General features: G+C 31.2%; 1 protein-coding gene and 1 long non-coding RNA gene across 3 annotated transcripts; one reads left to right on the forward strand and one right to left on the reverse strand.

Annotated features, from left to right (window-relative positions):
* Positions 1-132: 132 nt before the first annotated feature.
* Positions 133-3,711, forward strand: LOC106379195. The gene is made up of 6 exons (XR_001275927.3): positions 133-1,439; positions 1,536-1,657; positions 1,916-2,564; positions 2,989-3,079; positions 3,158-3,230; positions 3,366-3,711. It is a non-coding gene; the product is annotated as an uncharacterized LOC106379195 (long non-coding RNA).
* A 1,327-nt stretch (positions 3,712-5,038) lies between these two features.
* On the reverse strand, positions 5,039-7,724 carry LOC106380702 (succinate--CoA ligase [ADP-forming] subunit beta, mitochondrial). Of its 2 annotated transcripts, none has more exons than XR_007326078.1 (11): positions 7,483-7,724; positions 7,234-7,344; positions 7,047-7,158; positions 6,916-6,980; positions 6,760-6,837; positions 6,608-6,682; positions 6,343-6,495; positions 6,133-6,267; positions 5,653-5,817; positions 5,440-5,566; positions 5,039-5,355 (listed from the first exon to the last, which is right to left on the reverse strand). XR_007326078.1 is itself a non-coding variant. In XM_048762554.1 (11 exons), the coding sequence occupies exons 1-11, from the start codon at positions 7,579-7,581 to the stop codon at positions 5,206-5,208; spliced, it is 1,266 nt and encodes a 421-aa protein (XP_048618511.1). In that variant the 5' UTR covers positions 7,582-7,723; the 3' UTR covers positions 5,039-5,205. The 2 variants fall into 2 exon arrangements, 1 of the variants encoding a protein (XP_048618511.1); XM_048762554.1 differs by having other exon boundaries at positions 5,440-5,562; positions 7,483-7,723.
* Positions 7,725-14,299: the final 6,575 nt, after the last annotated feature.

The following is a 14,299-nucleotide window of genomic DNA, read 5'->3' on the forward strand; positions in this document are numbered from 1 at the left end:
TGAATGCTTTTTATCTTGAGTTAGCATTAGTTTTTAAAAAAAAAAACAAGTTGATGTTTTATTTGATTTCGATGAGATAATGAATGTTAGTGATTAAATGTGTATATATATGTTGCTATCCAAAAATAAAATGTGGTTATGATGTATATGAGTGTGAAAATATTTAGTGTTTTATTTTAATTGTGCACGTGAGTGGACGTCCATAATCATATTATGGATTACAAAAACTCTGGGTACGTTAATGAGTGTATGTATACAGTCCACGGTCTAATATAATTATGTGCATAAGTTGACGTCCATACTCATATTATGTATTACAAAACTTTGGGTATGTGCATGAGTGTACGTCTGTAGTCCACAATATAATATAATTATTCTCCATGTGTTTACGAAAGTTTTTTTTTTTTTTTTTTAACTTAGTGTTATCGCATATTGACCTCTTCGTATTAGTTACTATGTTTGTGGTGGGAAGATGGGTTAGTCACATGTTTTAAAATCTGGATCTTTATTTTTTTGGGTCGTGATTCGACTATTCGCATTGTACCAGTGTTCGTAAAGTCAGTCCTGGAATTGCAGAAACTTCATATGGTTTACGAATTCTTGAACATAGAGCTGCGCACCATGTCATATTCTTAGATATATATATAGAGATAATGTGAGTATTTACTATTTGATATATTTAGTCAGATCATCGACTAAGATATTAATACCATAAAATGAAAAAAATCAGTCCTGGAATTGCAGAAATCTTGATATGGTTTACGAGTTCTTGAACCTAGAGCTGCGCACTATGTAATATTCTTAAATATATATAGAGATAATGTGAGTCTTTACTATTTTATATATTTAGTCAGACCATCAAGTAAGATATTAATAGTTTAGAATAGTATAACCAGATTTTGTCAGTTATAGTTATCGTTAAGATTTTTGAAAATAATCATGTTCATGACTCACTTTGCATTCATTGTACTTAATATAACGAAAGAAAATTCAGATATATTAGATCTTTATAAATATAAGTAAAGTTAAGGATAATCGTTAAATATAGATTGTGTTATCTATATCCGTTTCGTCATGACAAATCCGATGCGTTTAGTGTCTAGGATGTTTTCTAAAATGGCCTTTCAAGTTGTCTAGACCGTGTGGGCCCTAAAGTCGCACGGCACAAAAATCCTCTTCAGTATCAGACCGCTGCGTTTTACTGATCAGTGTATCTGATTATTAGGCGTCTGTATCGATTATTAGGCGTCTTTTAGGGTCCATACAATCAGCCGTTAATCCACATTGAATCGATTGTGATTTTTGATTTAGATCAATACCTTTCACCTTCTTTCTGACGATCGGATCGTGATGACCCAAAACTATCATATTAAAACATCACCTTAAATCTCTCATCCCCTATTCATTAGATGCGTTTTGAGCTTCAACAGTATAAATATGTATGTTTTTATCTTGATTTCTCTTCACTCCCTTCCAAGCGTTTCACAGCTTGCTTAATCTTTTTGCTATGGCTAACTCAAAGGTTTACTTACCAGATCTGAAATCCGGCCCATGTTTCTCCACTGTTGAGTGTAGATTATTGCGTGTCTGGGAGGTCAAGAAAATGAAGCAAGGTGGTGAACTCAGGCGTCTTAACATGCTCATAGTGGATATGAATGTAAGCCTATTATTTCTCTATATACGATCGTTTGGTTCATTTTTGCTGTAGATTTGTTTATATTTTGATTAATGTGTATTTATTTTGATTGTTTTTACAAAAAAAAATCATGTAAATCCTTTATGGTATGTCTGTTAGTTGACGAACACTCTGATAATTGTTTAAACCTGATTATTGGCTTCTAGGTTCCCGTGATTATATTTGTTATTCTTTGTTTTATATTTTCAAATCTGACATGTATTATGATGTATTATTCAGGGTACTATTATGGTGGCATCCATCAGTGCTAAACGTCTTATACTATTCCGGTCTAGGCTCATCGCCGGAGCAGTGTACTCTGTCTCTGGGTTCTTTGTATCGGACTGTGCTCTAACCCTTCGTCTTACTGATTCTTCCTTGATGATTATGTTCAATGATTCGACTTCTTTGGACGTGTTATCTGACACGGATTCAGAATTACCTGTGGAAGAGTTCAGATTCAGAAATGAAGCTGAATTGCTCGAATTAGCTAGCGCAAGTACTCTTTGCTCTCTCCAGAACGCGCCATCTCATCGTCCACCTAGATAAGTCGTTTTCTCTCGCGGCGACACGTGTCATAGAAGACTCAAACTCAGCGTTTCATTTATTCCAAAAGTCATAAATGATACGGGCTTTGCTATTTTCTGGGCCTGATGTTGAGCAATCCTGTGTGACGGCCAGGGTCGACTCTAATCTTTGCTTCACGCCGTCTAACAGAAGGTTAGGGATCGTCTTTGCTCTTCGTTCGATCGCGACTTCTGATCTTCGTCTCAGTCACCGAAACAGTCTCTGTTACAATTACTTCGTGTTAAATCCCTTATTAATTCAATCAATGAAGCCTTGAATGCAATATTTCTTCAGGAGGCGGTGTACCTGTGAATATAAAAAGGTAAGCATTCCTCCTCTCGAAATCATACAACGATTTAGCTTTCTATTCTTGATTATGAAACTTTCTCAATTCTGTTTCATTCGAGTATAAATATTTAAGTTTCATCCCCAGTAAATCAAAACTTCAATCCTTTATTCTGTTAATTCGATCGCCCCATTCCTATTAGGTTTACGGAGAAGACCATATTTATTGAGATTGCAAAGAGGAATGCTAAATATTTAGATGTTTTTACAATCAAATCTTCAGGATATATTTTGTTCTTTCTGGATAGTTTTCTCTTGATTAAGGAATTGAATTAGATATATTCTCCTATGATTTATGTTTGTATAGATAACAGATTAAACTCCAGCATAAAGTTAAAATATTGGAGTTTCATGACTGCCTTTTCATATGTTTTCATTGTATGCACATGCTTTTATGGCAGGGACAGTACATAGTCAGAGTCTCAAGTCGCCTTCATGATGATGACACCATTGTCGAGAGAAGACATAAAGCTAGCTGAAGTTTTGATAACGGTAAAGAACTTGAAATGTTTAAATTACATATGTCTACTTCAGAAAAGTACCTTCTCATTGCGGTGTTTCTTGCTTTAGGAAACCCAACATTGCTAGATGCCTAGATGTTTTACTCCATAGAGGGCATGGATAATCGTAAAAGAAAACAGAAGTAAGTTCTAATGTATTTCTCTTTTGCCGTATGTGGCTTAGCTGGAAATTATTTGATTACTGAATTTGATGACAAGTGTATGTATGGTATGTGAATAGAATCTGATATTTTTTCTTGATGATGTTTTCTTCTCAGGGTCTCTGAGAAATATAGATGGAAAAGAAGGAAATTGCAGAGCATGAAGCAGTCAAGAAAGAGCCTGAAAGCTTTCTACTGGAGAGACTTGGCAATGTTCCAATGCATGCGTTATGTTTAGGAGATTCTTCATTCGGCGAGGAGGAAATAGGAATATATAACAATTTGGTCCAGTTTTTAATTATTTAAAATGACTTAAATAATTGACGTATTTTTTAATATTTTTGTAGTTTCTTATTTAAACTGAAGGTAACAGGTAACACCTATCAAGGATGAGCACGAGCATTACTTTGATTATAATCTGATTGAAAATCATAAATTATTGATCCTGATACTTTTTCTCATATTAATAATACATCCATTGTTTTAGCTAAATTTATATAATTCAGCTTACAAGTTTTAATAAGACATTAAGAAATGTCCAAGAAACTCAATTGACATCACAATAATCGTTGATCAAATCAGATTTGCATAAGTAAAGTCGATATAAAGCCATGTCATCGTTCAAGCCATATGTTTAATGTATATTTTTCGACAAAATTCATATGGTGCTGTCTCAATTTATCAAAACGTGGCTGCTTTCTCTTCGTTTATCTGATTCTTTCACTTAAACTTTTCCTGTCTTTTTATTAACTTGATGTGAGCATATAAAGTTTATAAGATGATTCATCTGACTCTAATAAAAATGGTCATGATAGCAGAAAGCGCCCTAACAAAAAGGCTATGGCGCGTAAACACGAGAGTGACAATGAAAGTGGCTCTAGCAGCTCTGACTTTGACAGTGATTGTGGAGAGAAGAGAAGAAGAAAGGTACAAAGAAACATAATATAAGCAAAATAGGTGTCTCTTCTTAATCTGAAGCTGAGAGTGACGATAACAACAAACTTAAGAAGTCACAAAAAAGTAACCCTCTAACCAATCTGGTTCGAAAGAAGTAAGGGACATAAAGTAGTGGGAGGAAGAGGCGTGATTTGATGTTAGTGAACCTAAATTTGGGAATGAGAAAACAACTACTACACAAGAAAAACTAACCATGTAAAACAAAATGAAAAAACAAATGTGGACGATGTGGAGACCAATCATCTGAAGAACAAATATAGAGTTGCTTCAAGTGGCAAGAAAGCGCAAGAGCCTCTGATGAGAACAAGAGATCATAGTGTAGTAAAGTAGAAGTTTACAGTGGAGGAATGATCCCCAAAATAGATGAAGAAGAGGATAGTTTCAAGCATCACAAATTGACAAGGACAAATATCAACAATTCTACACCATTAAAATAAAAAACAGAATAAAACTTCAAATAAACAATCTTAATAATCGTGTGGAAAAATTTAGTTAATTGTAATGAGAATGAAACTGAATAAAGAATAACAATCAATAAAATAATGATTCATACTAATATAAAAACAATTTAAAATAAAAACAAATATTAAACAAAAATCAAAAATATTTACTCTAACTATTTAAAATATTTTAAAATTATGGCCAGCCCTAGAATTGAGTATGATCAGAGAATTCTTCAGTTTTCCCTGTTAGGAAAGTTCTTTTGTGATTTGTATGAAAACATATTGTTGGTAGCGTCCAAAGCAACCAAGGAAAAGCAATTTAGCTATCAGGCCTTGTAACATTAATAATTGAGAATTCAGATTTGATTTTTTTTGATGGAATCACACAGGTAAAGAGAGACCAGTTCATTATTGATCTGTTTCAGAAATTATATCCGCAACAATATGCGATTGCGTCGACCATAAAAATGGTTGAGAACCATAGAAAGAAAAAAACTCTCAAAAAAAGCTTCTTGTATAAAGAGGGGCAGAGAGAGTAAACAATCTCCTCGATAAGCTTAATTAGCTAATGCTTTGACAGCTTTCTCTGCAGCATCATCCAAATCATCAGCCGTTATGAGTTTCATTCCACTTTCCTTGAGGATTCTCTTTCCCTGCTCCACATTTGTTCCTTCTAGACGAACCACCACTGGTACTTTCAGTGAAACCTATCATGTAGTTTGGTTTCACACGAAACTCAGTCAAAGTAATGCAAACTAACATATGTGGAAATATGGCTTTCAGATTCTTACCTCTTTAGCAGCATTCACAATTCCACTAGCAATCACATCACATTTCATTATTCCACCAAATATGTTCACCAATATTGCTTTCACTTTATCGTCCGACGTCAGTATCTTAAACGCCTCCACCACCTTCCTTTATAAATAAAAATCACAACCTTTGGTTAAACTGGTTCAAATCTACAACTTAAGATATAACCAAAAACTTAACACTTTTGTTACCTGGTGCTCAGAAGCGTTTCCACCGACGTCAAGGAAATTTGCCGGAGTCCCACCGTGCAATTTAATGATGTCCATGGTTGCCATGGCCAATCCAGCACCGTTCACCATACAGCCAATCTCTCCATCTAAACCGATATAATTCAAGTCAACTTTTGCAGCAGCCACCTACGAGAAGCAAACATACTTTACTTCATGAAAAGCTTGAATATAAAATCAAAAGTGCAACAGAAAGCTAAACGTTGAATATAGCCTTTTCTGCTTTAATCAACCTCAATTATTATGTACACAGGAGTATTACGAATTAGCCAACCAACCATCGAAGTGACCAACAACGACTAAACAAACCAGCTAAACCACCCAAAAAAACTAGTTACTCTATCCAGCATTCATAATATCCTTTTAACATTTTAAGAGTTTTTGATATTAAAAAGATTTGTTGGTGAAGAACGTAAGATGCAAGAGACAGAGAATGGACCATACCTCTCGTGGATCCTCCTGTGTTGGATCACGAAGAGCAAAAATCTCTTTCTGACGGAAAGCAGCGTTATCATCAAAGTTCAACTTGGCATCAGCAGCTACCAATTGATTAGTGGATGTCTCGGCGAGAGGGTTGATCTAACAGAGAAAAAGTAAGGGTTCAACAAAAAGATATTAAACACACAAAAAAGGAGAGAGAGAGAGAGCACTAACTTCCAACATTGTGCAGTCAGTCTTGCGGAAGAGTTCGTATAGCTTCTTGACTTGTTCAATAGAATCTTTTCTGTCAGCAGCTTTTGGAGCCAGACCATCCACAACCTTAGCAGCATCTTCATCAGTAATTCCTGCAAACACATCGATCGGTACCTACAGAAAACAATAAATAGATCTCTCAAAGAAAGAGCAATTACACACCTCCTATATGATAGGAGAAGGATATTTCTGGTGATCATATAATAAACAAACAGTCTTATATAACCTTAATAATCATGTCAGGGAACTTGTCAGCAAGATCTTCGATGCTGGTACCACCCTTTTTACAGGCAATTATCAACTGAAATAGGCAAGGAAAGTGTTATAGAGATTGCTGAAAAATCATGAGCATTGGATAACAAATTATTTATATATTACCGGTCCAGCAGATTTACGGTCAAGAATAATGGAGAAGTACATCTCATTGACGAGAGACAGTTTCTCACACAAGTAAACCTGGTCAAGATAAGGATAGAGTAAGAGTTAACTGTGAAGAGAAGAGAAATGGCAAAGCAGACAGAAGCGATCACAAACCTTGCTGACAACTTTGCCTTGAGGACCAGTTTGTTTGGTGACGAGAACTTGTCCAAGCATCTTTCCTAGAAGCGATTAAAAATCTGAATCAGTAGAGAAAAAGAAGAAGAAAGGAACACCATGTAAAGTACCAGCAATATCTTGAGCGTGATCATGGTTGACAATGTGAACACCACCCTGAAGACCACTCTTGAAGGTTCCGAGACCTCTTCCACCAGCCAAGATCTGGCTCTTAACGACCAGCTGTAACACAGACAAAAAAAAGGGTGAAGGAAAAGATCAAAATAACATTGAGCTCTCTATTAGAAAACAGAGTACCTCGGATTCGTTAGGGAAAACTTGTTGGATAGCATTTTTAACTTGATCCAAGGAAGAAACAGCGACTCCCTTTGGCACATTCACTCCGTATTTACCCATCAGCTCAGCTCCCTGCCCCAAAAACACACACAGAAACGAATTACATTTTCCAAGCACATGTGATTCCCTCCCTCCTAGCATTTATCAATCACTCAGTGGATCAACCGCAAAAGAAACATATCGTACCCAAATTCGCAACAAGGAACTAACCTGATACTCGTGGATGTTGAGACGGCGAAGCTGTTGATTCTGCCATTTCCCGGCGACGGAGAGAGATCTGGACACCAGCTTGTTCACCAATCCCTTCATCCTTAATTTGCCAAGATACGAAAACCAAATAGAGATGCAGAGAGAATAGTCGCAAGCCTTGACGCAGTCTACTAGGGCTTTTAATCAAACTAGATCCTTTCTCCTCCGAGCATATATTTAAATTTATTACATTTATCATTTTTATCACTATGTGATTTTTTCGTATATTAAATTATATATAATTAATTTTTAAATTGAACTTTTTTTTTTATAATTTTAGTTTGAATTAAGTATTTCTATTATATGTAACACAATTAACTAATAAAATATGAATAATCAAGTCCGAGATTTTATAGTTATGTAAAAAAAATATAATTATGTATATAACATAAATTATCTTAGTTTAAAAGATCAGAATCTCATCTCGAATAAATTCATGAAAAAAAAAATATTCCAATAAACTATTTAAAATATAAAATTCCCCTTTAAAAAAAACATACTTAATAATATTTTTTTACGTGTAATAGTTGAAAACTGGCAATTAAATATCGATCTAGAATATTATTTTAATATATCTAAAGGTAAAATATTAATTGTAATAAACAAATTTTGAATTTTGTAATATTACATGAATTAGAAGTCTTTAAAATCTGAAATCTATTTTATTAACATAATATAGTTTTTATTCATTTATTATTTTGACGTTACAAAATATTGCTTTAGTTTTATTTGTATATTAATTTTTAATAATTTAGTTTCTTTTTAAGTAATTTTAAAATTATGAAGAATATAATATATTAAAAATTATTTATTTAAATATATCCAAATATGATGTCTCATTTTTATGTGTGTTTGCGTTGAGCATATTTAATTTGTAGTTTGTATATTTAATAACACCTTGTTGCGTGCCGTTCTATGGTTTTAATAAATGTGTTGTTATTTCATTTTTATTACTACTAACATGATTTTTTAGTGATCATTGATAATGTATTTTTAACGTTATGTATTATATTTTATCGTATATTTTCTAACTCTTCATGCTAGCACTTTTTTTAGAATCATTTTAATTAGATAATAGGTTTAAAGATGTAAATAAAACTGTGTATGTTGTAAATTTAGACTTTTTAGTATAACTGAGCATTATCAATTATGGAAATTATATTATGATTTTATTTTACTAAATCTTTCTTTCTGTGTATATTTTTTTTTTATTTTGTATTTTTACAATTTTATTGTCTTATTCTTTAATTGTAGAGAATTGTTATTTCCAATTTTCGTTTCATATACTTTAAAAGTCTTCGGTTGATTTTTGTTTGTTTTCTTTCTCTAATTACAATGTACAGTTCGACCGTTTTTTTTTTATCAAACTACTAATATTATCAGATAGAAAAGCTTAAACTCCAAGAATGAAGTGAGTATTTGTGCTAGAGAAAACTGATTTAGCCACTAATATAGTGAGATATTATAATATTAGAAGGTATGAAAACTCTTCTCTGTTGTCCTACGCTGGACATAATTAAGTTGTTGTCAATTGATTCTATATTTGTGATAATTGGAAATATTTTTTTATGTATTTCTTACATCATCTTTAATTGGTTTACGGTTCGACCTTTTCTAATATACTGAGAGTAACATAATATTAGATGTTGATTATCTCCTTCCAATTAGGAATGCTTAGAATGAGAGAAATTCAAGGTGAGACCACTTTACAATTTTGTCCTCATATCTATATAGAGTTAGTTTATAGATTAATCTATTTGTTTTAAAATGTAATCAGTTTTAATTAAAATCTGTAATATTTAAAAGTTATTACTTTAGAAAACTGTATTTTAATATATAAATTTAATCAATTACACAATAATTTACATAATTTATTTGGCCACAGAATATCCGATAAATATAAAGTTACATTGAAATATAAAAACAATTTATATAGTGAAACAAAAAATACTTTTAAACCATTATATTATAAAACAAATGGAATATTCAAATTATATTGAAACATTAGAATAGTAAGAATCAGAAAAGCTGAAATCTCAACGTCGATCACTTACGTCGGCCATGCCTTATACCATCTCCAATGTATTCCTCTATTTTTTTCTCTAAAGTAGAGGAATTTCATAATAGAGATGGATTTGTCTCCGATGTATTTTACAATTTTCTCTTCTGAAAAGAATATTCTTGATATATTATTTTCTAAGTTTACAAATAATATTTTTTATTTGTGAAAGTTGAAAACCAGCCCAATTTATTTTAGTATGTTATAAAATTATGATATTATTTACACTAAATATTTCTTTACAAACTATTATGTAAATAAAAAAATATAATTATATTTATATAAATAATATATTTCACTAAAAAATATTTTCGGTTATAATTGTTTAAGTAAAAAGTTAAAGGATCATTTTGTAAAAACAAATATAGGAGGTGACACGGCAAAAATATAGTTTCTCATTGGCCGATTATTTCCGCCTACGTGAACACTCTATCTGAGGCTTATATCCTACAGTTTTAATTAAAATATGTAATATTTAAAAGTTATTACTTTAGAAAACTGTCATTTAATATATAAATTTAATCAATTACATAATAATTTACATAATTTAATTAGCCACACAATATCCAATAAGTATAAAGTTACATTGAAATATAAAAATAATTTATATAGTGAAACAAAAAAATACTTTTAAACCATTGTATTATAAAGCAAAGGGAATATTCAAATTATATTGAAACATTAGAATAGTAAGAATCAGAAAAGCTGAAATCTCAACGTCGATCATTTACATCGGCCTTGCCTTAGACCATCTCCAATGTATTCCTCTATTTTTTTTTCTCTAAAATATAAGAATTTCATAATAGAGATGAATTTGTCTCCAATGTATTTTTCTATTATATCTCCTGAAAAATAATATTCTTGATATATTCTTTTCTAAGTTTACAAATAATACTTTTTATTTGTGAAACTTGAAACCTAACCCAATTTATTTTAGTATTTTATAAAATTATGATATTATTTACACTAAATATTTCTTTACAAACTATTATGTTAATAAAAAATATAATTATATTTATATAAATAATATATTTCACTAAAAAAATATTTTCGGTTATAATTGTTTAAGTAAAAAGTTGATCATTTTGTATATTTTGTAAAAAAAATAGAGGAGGTGACAAGGCAAAAATATAGTTTCTCATTGGCCGATTATGTTCGCCTACATGAACACTCTATCTAAGGCTTATATCCTCTTTTTATTAAGATTTTGTCATCATATCTATATAGAGTTAGTTTATAGATTAATCTATCGGTTTCAAAATGTAATCAGTTTTAATTAAATCTGTAATATTTAAAAGTTATTACTTTAGAAAACTGTAATTTAATATATAAATTTAATCAATTACACAGTAATTTACATAATTTAATTGGTCACACAATATCCAATAAATATAAAGTTACATTGAAATATAAAAACAATTTATATAGTGAAACAAAAAATACTTTTAAACAATTATATTATAAAACAAAGGGAATATTCAAATTATATTGAAACATTAGAATAGTAAGAATCAGAAAAGCTGAAATCTCAACGTCGATCACTTACGTCGGTCATGCCTTAGACCATCTCCAATGTATTCATCTATTTTTTTTCTCTAAAATAGAAGAATTTCTTAATAGAGATGAATTTGTCTCCGATGTATTTTACTATTTTCTCTCCTAAAAATAATATGATATATTCTTTTCTAAGTTTACAAATAATATTTTTTATTTGTGAAAGTTGAAAACCATCCCAATTTATTTTAGTATTTTATAAAATTATGATATTATTTACACTAAATATTTCTTTACAAACTATTATGTAAATAAAAAAATATAATTATATTTATATAAATAATATATTTCACTAAAAAATATTTTCGGTTATAATTGTTTAAGTAAAAAGTTAAAAGATCATTTTATAAAAACAAATAGAGGATGTGACATGGCAAAAATATAGTTTCTCATTGGCCGATTATTTTTGCCTACGTGGACACTCTATCTGAGGCTTATATCCTTAAGTTTTAATTAAAATCTGTAATATTTAAAAGTTATTAATTTAGAAAACTGTCATTTAATATATAAATTTAATCAATTACATAATAATTTACATAATTTAATTAGCCACACAATATCCAATAAGTATAAAGTTACATTGAAATATAAAAATAATTTATATAGTGAAACAAAAAAATACTTTTAAACCATTATATTATAAAGCAAATGGAATTTTCAAATTATATTGAAACTTTAGAATAGTAAGAATCAAAAAAGCTGAAATCTCAACGTCGATCATTTACATCGGCCTTGCCTTAGACCATCTCCAATTTATTCCTCTATTTTTTTCTCTAAAATAGAAAAATTTCATAATAGAGATGGATTTGTCTCCGATGTATTTTTCTATTTTCTTTCCTGAAAATAATATTCTTGATATATTTTTTTCTAAGTTTACAAATAATACTTTTTATTTGTGAAACTTGAAAACTAACCCAATTTATTTTAGTATTTTATAAAATTATGATATTATTTACACTAAATATTTCTTTACAAACTATTATATTAATAAAAATATATAATTATATTTATATAAATAATATATTTCACTAAAAAATATTTTCGGTTATAATTGTTTAAGTAAAAAGTTAAAGGATCATTTTGTAAAAACAAATAGAGGAGGTGACATGGCAAAAATATAGTTTCTCATTGGCCGATTATTTTTGCCTACGTGAACACTCTATCTAAGGCTTATATCCTCTTTTTATTACTTATATATATATTTGATGGTTGAGCTTTTTATTTTAGTTTTTTTTTTAAGTCCACATTTACAATAACCTTACATTTTGTGTTCACAATACTTGTAAAACATATACTTATATTACCCTTTAAAATAATTTAATGTAACTTTAAAAATGTTTAATTTAATCTCAATAATATGTAACATTAATTTTCAATATTTGTAACAATTTTCACTATTTAATTTATTATTAATTTTGTACTTTATATATGTTACCGATTAATTTTCTAAAATGATACTGATTAATTTTTAGAAAATAATTTTTAACACTGACCTCATTAAATATAATTTATATATTATATATTAACATCTAAATAATTTATTTTTATTTATTAATATTCTGATTATACTTAAAACTAATAACTTATATATATATATATACTGTTAGACATATATTAAGCTATTAATTTTTGTATAGCAATAATGGTTAATGATTATATGAATGTTTGATGGTAGTGATGGTGGTTGGAGATTAATAGCATCGAATAATTAGATACGTGTTGTATTTATTTGTATGTTTTTATTGTGTATATGTTTTTGTTGTGTATAAGACTATATTAGAGATATACTTTCTTGAGTCGCTTGTGATATAGGGTCACTTCAAGTTTTTAATTGGCCTAGTGGGTCGCTGGAAGTTTTTATTGTCGAAACGGGCCGCTAGAGGGGAGAGAAATAAATCGGTGACGAATTTGGCCTTATGACCCGTAATGTTTTGGGCCGTGACCCATGAAACTCTTGAAAGTGACCCAGACGAAACGACCCTAAGACTTAGCGACCCAAGCGGCCCAGAAGTTTCCGCACGTGTGAGTTCGAGATTTAGTTTTTTTTTTTTGGGTGACCGGTAGCAAAGGTTAAAGGTAATATTAACCATTCCTTTTCCCGCCGTTCACTGTTTTCTGATATTTTTGGTAATATTAATTAAACTAATATGTTATAAAACGCTAACTGGGTAATGGTGAGAAGCAGCTAAGAACTGGTGTACAACTAAAAGAAGCAACCCTACGATACGAAGATATTCCCATCCTCTGAGGCCGTCGATGCTTATCCACCGTAACTGAAAAGGATGGAAACAATTAGTGGTGGTCGGAACGTCGGGTCAAGTAGTGGTGGCACAGGTAGTAAGGAAATTAGGACCAACACCGGCGAAGGTACAGAGTTTGAGCTCTAAGTTTCTGTATTTGTTTTTACAATTGTGTGCTTCCTCTATTTGGCAAATGACACTAACGGGTGCTCATGCTTGGACCGTAGGTCTGTGTAATTCTTGCATTGTGGTTATGGCTGGGAGGTGGATAATGTTTGACAATGGAGCTTGGGATTTCAAGATAGACAATGATAAAATGGGTAGAGCCGTCGATTCGTCCAGAATTAGAGGTGCTGAGGAGTTAAAAACGTGTATTGTAGCTGCGTATGGGCTTTTGGGAAGGGAAGTGTTAGCCGAGATGTCGTATTGGCTGAATGATGGAGAGAGTGAAATGGTGGGCCTAGTGGCTTCTCCCGTCGAGATAGCAACGGACAAAGATTTCAGGATTTTCAAGGCGCTTCACCGAGCAGACAAATCCGTCAATCTCTTCGTAACATTAAGAGAAAGTGTTGGAGGAGAAATGATATTTCTAAGGTCGGAACGAGTAATACGGGTCCAAATGAATGCACCCGTTCGACCTCCTGATGAAGATGTTGCTTTTTTGATGGAAGTACAGCAAATCGAAGAACGCTACAAACGCAACTCTCAGTCTGGCGGCATGGTTGCGACGTCAAAGGACCAAGACAAAAGCGGAGAAACTCTTGCCGACGGGAGTGGGGCTAATTCAGAGAATTGCGAGCAAGAAAAGGGGAATGTTTGTGGAGATGACTTGGCAGTGGATAATAGAGAGAATAAGGAAGGAAAAGTCGAAGAAGGAGGTGCAGTAAAAACGGCGCCAGATAATCTGCCTCAACAAATCTGTCTC

Source organism: Brassica napus, chromosome C7 (genome assembly GCF_020379485.1).
Source record: "Brassica napus cultivar Da-Ae chromosome C7, Da-Ae, whole genome shotgun sequence".
NCBI lineage: Eukaryota > Viridiplantae > Streptophyta > Magnoliopsida > Brassicales > Brassicaceae > Brassica > Brassica napus.